The following is a 10293-nucleotide window of genomic DNA, read 5'->3' on the forward strand; positions in this document are numbered from 1 at the left end:
AGTGGTTTCTGAGTTTCTCCTCGGTAAGACCGGCTGTGGGGTCTGCGCTGTGGCCCCTGCCACCCGTGTCCCCCTCGCCCACTGCCGGAGCCTCTGGGGGCCTTAACGAAGATGGGGGCAGGGTGTGGCGTCCCTGCCCCGAGAAAGGTCCTGGGGCTCAAGCACGGTGACCGGCCAGGAGGAATCGCTTCTCCACCCTGGGGAACCAGGGAGGGCTTCTTCAAGAACAGCTGGGCTGAGCGGGAGGGAGCGGGCAGGGACTGAGCCCGGAGCGTCTACCCCTGGGAGAAACTCGAATCCCAGGCCCCCACTGTCAGTGGCCTTGGGCACTACCTTCGGGCTCGCGGAGGGGAGGGAGCTCCAGCCTGGGTGGTCAGGCGCCCGACAAAACCACGTGCTGACCTTGGGGTAAGACACAGGCCTCCTCGGGGGGGCGGCTCCGAGGCCCAGAGCCTCCGAGGAGCACAGGGTCTGGGGGTGGGGGGGGCGGTGCGGGGACCCGGCCTGTGGGAGCAGCCCCTGTGGCAGCCTCAGCAGGCTCTGGTGTCCCCACAGGGAGCCGCTCCCCCCTCCTGACCGCGTTCCCAGAGCGGCCGTGGCTGGACCTTGCCTTCCCCAGGGACCGGTCTCGGGTGGGGACTCTCCAGCCCCGCAGGGAGACCTGGGCCTCCCCTGGCCCGGAGGAGCCTGGCTCCCGAGGGCCGCTTCTCCGCTCGCCTCCCGAGGGGGACGTGCCAGCTTCTCCCTTGCACGGCCCGGGTCCTGGACATTCTGCCCAAACCCCTCGGCGGCCTCAGTTCTCTCTGGAAGCCGGGCCTCCCAGTCTCCCTGCCTCCTGGCCAGTGCTGGGCCTCATGAGGGTCCCGCAGGTACTCTCTGTTCTTTGTGCCGGAGACCGTTCCGGGGTGACCAAGGAGAAAGGGCACCGTGGCCTTGTCAGCGTCCTCACGGGACGCCCGGGATCATCAGGCCGGGGGGCGCGGGCGTCTTCTCCCCGCCGCTGGTCCGCGCTGGGCCAGGCTCCCTCGGCCCCTCCACAGCGATGCCTCACTTCAACGGGGAAGCCCACTCTGACCTCCCTGGGCCTCAGCGTTCTCGCCTGGGAATGGGGCCAGTGCTGCCCCCCTCACAGGGCCGTGTGCGGGTGGAGCCTGACCGGTGCCCCGGCTGACCCCGCGGGGATGGGCTGAGCTCTGCCCGAGGCACGAACGGACGCATCGAGAAGGAACGAATGAAGGCCTCAGAGGCTCCAAGAACCGTGAGCGCGGTGCGCTCCGTGGAAAAGCCCAGACGTGAGGGGCGCGTGCAGCCGGACCCCATGGGTAAGAGATGTCCCGGGAGGTAAGTCCACGTGGCGAGCGAGGACGTGGGTGGCGGCCAGGGGCTGGGGGACAGGGAGCCCCGTTCACGGGTGCAGGCCGAGGGGGGCGTTCCGGAACCAGGTCGTGGGGGCGGCTGCACCACGGAGAGAACGTACCAGGCGCCACGGAATTGTTCACTTGAGAGCGGCCACTTTTGGGGCACCTGCCTGGCCTAGTCGGAAGCGCGTGCGACTCCTGATCTCAGGGTCGTGAGTTCGAGCCCTGTGTAGGGTGCAGACATTACTTAAAAATAAAATCTTAAACATAAACATGTAAATACGTAAATCAAGCAGCCACTTCTCCGTTATGTGAGTTTCACCTCAGCTTAAGAAACGAGGAGGGAACGGCGGGGGCGCCCCTTCCCTGGAGGGGAGCGAGCTCGGCTCTGGGAGGGGGCGGCCTGGTCCAAACCCAGGTCTCTCACCGCAAAGCGGACACCCTGACTCAGTTCCCTTTTCTGAAACACAGGCCCTGGGTGTGGGGAAAGGTGAGGCCCAGCTCAAAAGGCCAAGGGTCTCTGATCCCCAAGGGCATCCCTGGAGTCGGGCAAAGTCTGGACCAGGCCTGGGGGGACAGGTGGGGGAGCAGGCCTTGGTTGGGGCCACGCCGGTGGCTGTGTCCAGATGGGCAGCCCTCCCACCCACATCCGGGGCGGCTGACGCTTGAATCTGGGCCCGACCCCACCCCTCCCGCCCCTCTGACCCCTCACCCCGGGCCCGGCCTCCCTTCGCCCTGTTCTGACCCAGTGCCCAGCAGCAGCCCAGGAGCTGGGCCGGGTCCCACGCCGGGGCTGAGACCTGCTTCCGGTTGGCCCCAACTGGCACTTGGGCCTTGCCCGAAACTGGGGACAGGTAGCACTGCCTAAGGTGGGGCCCACCTCAGCACCGGAGGGCGCCTGTGGTTCAGACGCCTCTGCCTCCGTCTGTCCTGAGCCCTGGGGGTCCTGGACACTTGCTGGAGGCTGTCCGCCCCGGGGCGGCTGGACACCCACCCAGTCGTCGCCCCCAGACGCGGCGGCTCCTGTCGCATCCCAGATACTGTCCCCAGGCGCCCCTCAAGCTCAGTGCCGCCCTTCGGTGGGGGGGCATTGCTTCACGGATGGGAGACGGACCCCTGAGAGGCAGGGGAACCCTAGAGCATGGGGGGCCCTGGCCTCCACCTGCTCAGTGCCCAGGCCGCACCCTGCTGGCTCCTGGGCTTCGAGGGGCTGCCCTGCTGGGGCGGGCCTGGCTTGGGTGAGGGAAGGAGGGGAGAGAGGGCTTCCTGCCCAGCGATGCCCGGCTTCCTGTGGGTTAGCAGGCGCACGGGCTCCACTGGTCAGGGTCACGTCGGGGCTGTGGTCAGGGAGAGGCTGTTGCTGAAGACGTCACTGGGGCCAGGCCCCCCAGCCCCAGCCGCAGCCCAGGCTGCGTGCCCCGGATGACCCCAGACTGCCAGACTGTTGCTTCGACGACTACTGGGCAGGCCTGGTGGCCAGGGCCCCCGTGATCTCTTCCTGCCCCACTGTGTCCTCCTGCCCTCTGCCCTCTGCTTCCCCTGCCAGGACTGAGCCCCCCCTCACTCCTCCCCTGGGGCTCCTGAGGCCCCTGCCCCTCTCTCCCTCCCTCACTCCGTGTGCTCTCTGTGCCTCGATGTCCCCCTCCTCCCCGTGAACGCGCGGCCTTCCCGGCACCACCGGGGGCCCCGGCCCACTTGCCTGTGGCCACGTTCCCACTCCCGGCGTCACCTCCGCCAGGGAGCCTGTCCCGACGCCGATGGGAACCGTCTCGGACAACTCGATGGAGCCAGAGTCCCGGAGTCCTGCCTGAGGCCCGGCAGAGGCCAGGACGGCTGGCATCGCGACTTCACAGGTGAGAAACTGAGGCAGGGAGCAGGGAGCCACTGGCCCAAGATCGCACAGCAAGTGTGTGACAGGGAGGGCTGCGTCCCCTCTGTTTGTCCCCTCGGAGCGGGGGAGAGTCTCCGTGAGCGGCAGAGAATGTCCATCCCTCTCCGCGTGGTCCCCAGGGGAGCCAGCCGGGGGCCCAGCCACTGGCTCACGCGGAAAGGAAGGAGGAGTCGCCCTCCCCCAGCTCAGGCCTCCCAGGGATCCGGGCCTGATCCCAGCCCCTGTCCCGGCCGGCATGTCCCCTTGCGGGGGCCGTGCACCCAGGACAAGGCTGGGCGGGACCCTGCAGCCCCCAGCCCCTTCACAGCCTCCGTGGAAAATCTGCTTCCGGGATAGTGTGACATCCCCAGGGCAGAGGAGGTGGACAGACCCGCCCCGCTCCTGGCCGCCCCCCGGCCCCCTTTCCCCTCAAGTCTGCCAGTGTCTTCCCTGGTCTCCCCACGCTGTGTGCCAGCCTCCCCCAGTCAGCGGTGCCCTGGAGGCGCTCCCCTTTCTCGCCCGTCGTGCCTCTTGGCCTTTGCCCTTCCAGTTCCCTCTGCCAGCTGCCCCTCCCTGTGCCCCTCCCCGCTCCTAACAGTGTAGCCCAGGACCTGTATCCCCGAGAACAATGCCAACCAGACTGGCTGCACTCTCTGGGGCACTGACTGCCACGTTTACCAGCCCCCTCACCTCCCATGCCCCGGGGGGCAGGCACCCACCCCCAATCCACAGACAGGAAGCAGGTGCAAGTTCTGGGCAACCAGCAGCCACCCCTTGGTCTGCGGGATGGACTCACCACCGTGTGTGGGACCCCCCGCGGCCCCCAGCCTGTCAGTCAGCAGGCTACCAAGCTTCCTTCCCTTCTCCTCCTTCTGCCCCGTCTCCTTTCCCATCTCCTCTGAGCCCCTTCCCGCCTCGAGCTGAGAGACACCCTCTCAGGGAAGGATCTCCTGTCCCGTTTTACTTCAGGGACCGCTGGGAGGCTGCAGGGTCACTGGTAGGTGTGGCTACCCAGGTGAATGGCACACCCTGGTGTCGTGCAGTGCGCAACCTACACCACTGTGCCTGGTAGCCCTTGGTCACTCCTGTCTGGCGCCCAAACCCTCCGTCTCATCCCTCTCCGCTTTCTGCCCTGACAGGTGTGAGTGACAGGAAGACTCAGACGCTTGGCAAGGATGCCCCGGCCTGGCCCAGTGTCGGAGAGCTCGGCCCTCAATGGGCTCAGGCAGCATTCTTGGGATGCTTGTGCCCCATTCAGCAGCGGCACTTCCAATGCAAACACTCAGGGCCTCCCACACAATGGTTCCCGCCAGCCTGGCCGGGCCAGCCAGACCCCTCCCCGCCTCCTCCCCACCACCATTGTCCTTCCCTCTGGGGAGGGGCAGGGTGTGTGTGGAGGGGGGACTGGCAGGGGGACAGGCCCCAGTCTGGGGGTGGCTGGGAAGGCTGTGAGAGGATGAACGGACATGCAAATGAGATACTGAAGAACCCGGCCAGGATCCCCCGGAAAGGGGGCCCGAGGGAGGGGCTGGCTGTCTCCTCGCCCCGCCCCCATCTCTGGGCTGAGTCACCAGCCACCAAGGGAACTTCCTTTGCTGGACAGGGCAGCCAGCTCCTTGGGCCTCCCCTCCCCGGCCCGGGAGGTGCCCCTCCTTGGAGTCTGGCCCTCTACACTACGCGTGACCCCGGTGTCGTAGTCCTGCGGGCCTACGTGGTCGGGGCCGAGCTCGGGGGCCAGTGTCTTCCTACCCCACCCCCCCCCCCCTCCCCCCCCAGCACCCGCACACCGGGGGCAGGTGGCCCGGCGTTGTGAAGACCCCCCCCCCCCCCCCCCCCCCCCCCCCCCCACGCTGCTGCCTGTTTCCCTCTGCCCTTGGGTTTCCAACGGAAATGCCTTCCTGTAGTTCAGATCGCGGTGGGTCCCGGACGGTGCCGAGGAGAGCTTCTCTCCAGCACGTCCGGGGCTCACAGCTCCTGAACCGGAGGCAGCCAGGAGGCCGGGCCCTGTGTGTCTGTGGAGCACATGCCTCCCCGGCCGTCCTCGCTGCGCCCTCACACCTCTGGAGCCCACTCTGTGCCCCACCGGGCCGGCCGCACAAATGGCCCCGTCTTAAAACGTGGACGCCTTCCTTTGCCCGCGGAATGTTCTGCTGTGTGGTTTGTACGGTCCGCTGATGGACACTTTGGGTTTTTTTCTGGCCAGCCCAGGACCACCAGTGGGCAGGATGCCTCTCCGGAAGCGGGGCCGCGGGGTCAGACGTCGTATTGGTAGCTCTGACAGATGGGGCCGAGCCTGGGTCCTCACGGCCCGCAACCGTGCGTAACAAAGCCGTGGCCGGTCACACAGGCGAACCGGCGATCGCTGCGATCATCGAGGCTTTGGGAGCGTGTCTGTCACCGACAGTGAGTCTGAGCGTCTTTCCACACGTCCGTGAGCTTTCCCCTCTCATGCGGACCCTCCCTTCATGCCCTTTGTGTTTTCATTTCTTCCCTCCTTGAGTTAACTTTTCTTTATTGATTTTTTGCAGCTTTTTATATATGAAGGAAATGAGCCCTCTGCCTCCATGGATGCATAGCTTCTCCGTGTTGCTAAACGGCAGACCTTGACCACTTCAGGGGGTTTTCGTTATGCAGAAATTTTATTTTATGTATTTGACCTTAAGAAAAATTTTTGTGGATGTGGTCTTTGTACTGGTCTTGGTACTTTGTGGCACGTTTAAAAAGGTCTCACCTCAGGTTTATCAAGAATTTTCTTCCACGTTGTTTTTTTTTTCCTAGGCTTTGTGGTTTTGCTGTTTACCTTGAAACCTGGCCCGTTTGGAATTTATTTTGTGAGAATACAGACCCAGCTTCGTTCTTTCCAGATGGCTGTCTGCCTCCCCGGGCGTCGGTGGGTTCTTGAGCAGCCCACCTTTTCTCACTGATTTGCAATCCCATCCGGGTCCCACGCCAAACTCTCCTGTGTATTCGAGTCTGTTTCAGGTGAAGGGAGTATTTGTCCAGTCAGATTTTATTATGATTATTTTTAACTTTATTTATTTTTGAGAGAGAGGGAGAGAGAGAGAGAGAGAGAGAGCGCATGAGCAGGGGAGGAACACAGAGAGAGGGAGACCCAGAATCGGAAGCAGGCTCCAGGCTCTGAGCTGTCCGCACAGAGCCCGGTGCGGGGCTCGAACCCACGAACCGCGAGAGCATGACCTGGGCCGAAATCGAGAGTCGGACGCTTAACCGACAGAGCCCCCCAGGCGCCCCTAGTGTGATTTTTTTTTACAATCAAGGATGTTGCTGCGTTTTGTCCAGCACCTTTCGGACATCCAGCAGGGGTGCGTGTACGAGCTGCTCGGAGGGGAGAGCCGACGGTCCGGAGGCCAGGAGGCACGCAGGTTGTGCGAGCAGGTGATTTGAGGAGGTTTCGCAAAAGTGCTCTTCTCGGAGGTGTGGGCAGGGATTAGGGACACCACGAGGGAGAGTGCAGCCTGGGGCCAAGCGAGCCCAGGCCCGAGGGCAGAACTAGCAGAGCATGGGAACCAGTCTCTGGGCTCCGGGTGGAGGGCGGGGCCGCCCACAGGAGGGGGAGGCACAGTGCCAAGACCGGGACTCATCTGGGTTTTGAGGACTTGCTTGGTTGATGTGGGTCCCAGAGCTCCGGCTGGCGTGGCTCTGGGACGGTCTGTGGGTGCCGGAACCACAAGGAGCTCACGGGGTGGGGGGAGGTCGCAGGAAGCCTGGGCTCTCAGAGAAGAGCCCGTGCATTCCAGGGGTGTGACCGAGGCCCCCCGGCAGGTGAGCAAGAGGGGTCTGGGGCGACGTGAAGGTCCCAGGGCTGGAGCCGGGAGGCTACAGGGGGTCAGAGGTGACCCAGCCCCAGAGCACCCGGGGTCTGGCCCTCGGGGGCACCGTATGAGCCCCGGGGGATACCCCCGGCCCTCCCCAACCCCAGCATCTCTCTGCCACCGTCCCTGGAGTGGGGAGGCCACTGACTGTGGCCTCCTGCCTCCTGCCTCCTGCCAGCCTCACCAGACAGCTTCAAAGAGAGTGGCGGGGGTGCTTTGTAAGCCGATTCCCTCTTGGCCTGCCAGGGCCACTGGGGCCATGCCTGGGAGCACCCCCCCACCCCCCCGCCACCCTGTCCCCGCGACCCACCAGAGAGAGATGCCTCCTTGCTCCAGGAACCCGAGGCGGCCGGGAGAAGACAGCCCCTCTGTTCAATTCCCTGCTCCCTCTCCCGCCCGGGGTTCTTTCTATGGGTTATTCTGTGAGCACAGTGGAGGGGCTGGTGGGTGCATTGGGTCTGTTGAAAGGTCCTGTGCTCCAAGGCAGGCCACACTCTGGTCCTGGCCTGGCCCCCGGAGGTCCTGGCTCTGTGTCCTCCTTTCTGGAGTGGGACCAGTGGTGACAATGCGGTCTTGTCTGGGGAGATCCCCAAGTGAGGGAGAGCCCCCAGGATGGCCATGCTGTCCTACAGGACGAAGCAGTCCCGCGGGGGCGGGTCCCGGACCAGCCTGCCCACCCTGGTACCCACGCTGGGCTGGTGTGGGAAGGGGCTCAGTCGATCCCGTGGGAACCCTGAGGCCTGGGCCTGTTCCCCACAGGATGGGGAACCAGAGTCCAGCCTGTCCTCAGCCCCAGGGCTCTCCTACCTCGGGCCTGCACATCTGGACCCAAGGCCATGCTCAGCACATGGGGAAGGGGGACACCGCCTCCAGGCAGGACGGGGCAAGTGCGGGGGGGCAGGGAAGGAGCCCAGACTCGGGTCCCCGTCTTGGGCCCAGGGGCTGTTCCTTGGCGCTCTACCCATCCTCTCTGAGAGACACGGCAATCGTCCCCTCTCTGCCCTCCTGCCCTCCGGTGACAAGGCTGTACTGGGGTGGGGGGGGTCCCAAGGATTCGGGAAGACGCATCCACCTCCTGATGCCTGGGGCCCACGAACGTGACTTTATGTGGAAAAGGGACTCTGCAGATGTAATCAAGGTGGGGACCTTGAAATGAGAGCCCCCGGGACCAGCATGGCCCTAAATCCAGTGACAAGTGTCCTTATAGGAAGGGAGAGACGCAGACACCGAGGAGAAGCCGCTTGGAGACGGAGACGGGGCAGAGGCTGGAGCGAGGCGGCCCCAGCCAGGGACGCCCGGGGGCCCCAGACACTCCCCCCACCCCAGAGCCCCCACCCCCGGACGGAGTGAGGCCCTGCCCTCCTTGGTCTGCCTTGTGGTCTCAGAGCCGGTGGAGAACACACTCGTGCTGTCCAAGGTGCCCCCGTGGCAGCGTGGCCTCTGGTCTCCGTCCTCCCGGCCCCCGCCCCCGGCTGCCTCTCGTGTCTTCCCTGCCTCCTTTGCTACGACCACTGACCTCGGGCTCTAAACCCCACATGCGCGTCTTGGCCAGGACCTCTCCCCACGGAGGCCCCTGTCCGAGCGCCCGGCACCAAGCGGGCACCTCCCCCGTGCCCGGTGAGCATCCCTCTTGGTCTGGGGCACCCCCTCCGCCCCCTGCACTGGCTTCAACCGCCCCCTTCTTCAACCGCTGGCAAATCCCACCAACTCAGACTTCAGAATGAAGCCACAAAGCACCCTTTCTGTCCCCACCCACTGGATTATTTGGGGGCCTCTAACTGGGCCCCCTCCCTGCCCTCACTGTGCTCTGTGGAGCGGCCAGAGCCCCCTCCCTCACTTCGCTCCAAACCTGCCTTACCACTTCGCACTGGCTGTTCCCTCTGACGAGAACACCCTTCCCTACGTCCCTTCCTGGCTGGCCGGTCCCCTCACCGCCTTTGCCTGCAGCTCGTCCCACGTTCCCATTATGCCTCCGGCTTCCTCGGGACCGCTCGCCCCCCCCATTGGAAGTGCTGATCTTCTGTCTGTGGGCCTAGCCCCCGTCACGACACTTTCCACGCGCCCTTCTCTCCCTTGTGGCCGAGTCACCCAGAGCGCAGGTGACGAGATCAGCAGGCTCTGTCCTCGAACGTATTTGCAGAGGGATGAACTCATGAAGGATGGAGATGAAAACAGAGACACAGGATGAGCAAACCCCAGGCTGGAGGCCGACAACTCGGGCCGGTGGTGCTGGGGGCGCGGGGACTCGGCAGCAAAGGGCCCGTGGGGCTTCAAGGCCTTCGGCGACACCCAGTCTTCCAGAACAGCCGCGCTGTTCAGGGGGCACCCCAAGAAAGGATCCCGCAAACCGAGGGGACGCCCACAGAGGCCTCTGCGAGGGGTCTCGGGACAGCAGGTGGGGGCTGGCGGCCTCCCAGGTGCTGCACGCCCGGACGTCGCCTTTCCGCCACGGTCGCTTTCCCCGGCCACCCCGCCGGGCTCGGGGCCCTCTGCCAGCCCTGCCTCTGGGGCCGCCTGCCTCCGTCCTTCCGTGGTTCCGCTAGGACATTCTCTGGAAAGCCAGAGTGCGCACAGAACCCGCCGCCACGCGGGCCACCACACCCAGTGCCCCACGGGGATCGTCATTTCCCAGGACGCGGGGGCTGCGTCTTCGCGAGACTGTTTCCGTGCTAAATAAAATCAAGATTCTGCGCGACCCGGCGAGCGTCCCCTGGTCGAAGCCAGCCATCACCGAAGCACGCGACCCAGCGAGGCTGTTTCCCACCCGGCCCCAGAGATGCCGGGGTCATCTTCATACTCGGGTGCCGGGCACGGGCCGCGTAGGAACAAAGCCAGCCTGGGAATTTGGGGGAGAAACGTCTCCAGTCCAGGGGCCCGTGTTGGCCAGAGCCTGTGCGCGAGGCCCCTCCGGGCTGGGAGCTCAGGGCAGGCGTCCAGCAGCTGTCATGCCCGTGAAGGTGTTTTTATGCCCAAAAGTGCTTGTGGGAAAGTCAAGGGAAACAGAAGGACCCTAATCACAGGCGAAAGGGGACCATTTGCTACGTGAGGCCAACCCCCTCCTCGGGGCCCCAGGGAGGTTCTACACTGGGGGAGGCCAGCGGAGGGCCAGCGCCGGGGGCTTGGCTGGGGGGTGCTCCGTATGGCACAAAGCGGTCCTTCTGGGGCTCGTCTCCAACTAGACCTAGTCACAGCCGCTGAGCGTGGCCGGCGGGGCCCCTGCCCCGACCCTGGG

At 65.2% G+C, this 10293-nt stretch overlaps 1 protein-coding gene across 6 annotated transcripts; it reads left to right on the forward strand.

Moving 5' to 3' along the window:
- Positions 1-5073: 5073 nt before the first annotated feature.
- Positions 5074-9759, forward strand: LOC121022840 (translation initiation factor IF-2-like). 6 transcript variants are annotated; one of them, XR_005787124.1, is made up of 5 exons: positions 5074-5631; positions 6007-6118; positions 6507-7011; positions 7821-7948; positions 8269-9759. XR_005787124.1 is itself a non-coding variant. In XM_040464357.1 (5 exons), the coding sequence occupies exons 2-5, from the start codon at positions 6093-6095 to the stop codon at positions 8783-8785; spliced, it is 789 nt and encodes a 262-aa protein (XP_040320291.1). In that variant the 5' UTR covers positions 5077-5631; positions 6007-6092; the 3' UTR covers positions 8786-9759. The 6 variants fall into 6 exon arrangements, 3 of the variants coding, with proteins under 3 accessions (XP_040320291.1, XP_040320292.1, XP_040320290.1); XM_040464357.1 differs by having other exon boundaries at positions 5077-5631; positions 6507-6624; XR_005787123.1 differs by lacking the exon at positions 7821-7948.
- The last annotated feature ends 534 nt before the right edge of the window (positions 9760-10293 follow it).

This window comes from Herpailurus yagouaroundi, unplaced genomic scaffold, assembly GCF_014898765.1.
Source record: "Herpailurus yagouaroundi ecotype Mexico unplaced genomic scaffold, PumYag 440, whole genome shotgun sequence".
Classification (NCBI taxonomy): Eukaryota; Metazoa; Chordata; class Mammalia; order Carnivora; family Felidae; genus Herpailurus; species Herpailurus yagouaroundi.

What these genes read in the sequence shown, in the direction of transcription:
- LOC121022840 (XM_040464356.1), top strand. Translation starts at nt 7,674, where the DNA reads ATGGCCATGCTGTCCTACAGGACGAAGCAGTCCCGCGGGGGCGGGTCC. An exon ending in CTCCAGGCAGGACGGGGCAA is followed by an intron (nt 7,949 to 8,268) that starts GTGCGGGGGGGC and finishes GTGTCCTTATAG; the next exon opens with GAAGGGAGAGACGCAGACAC.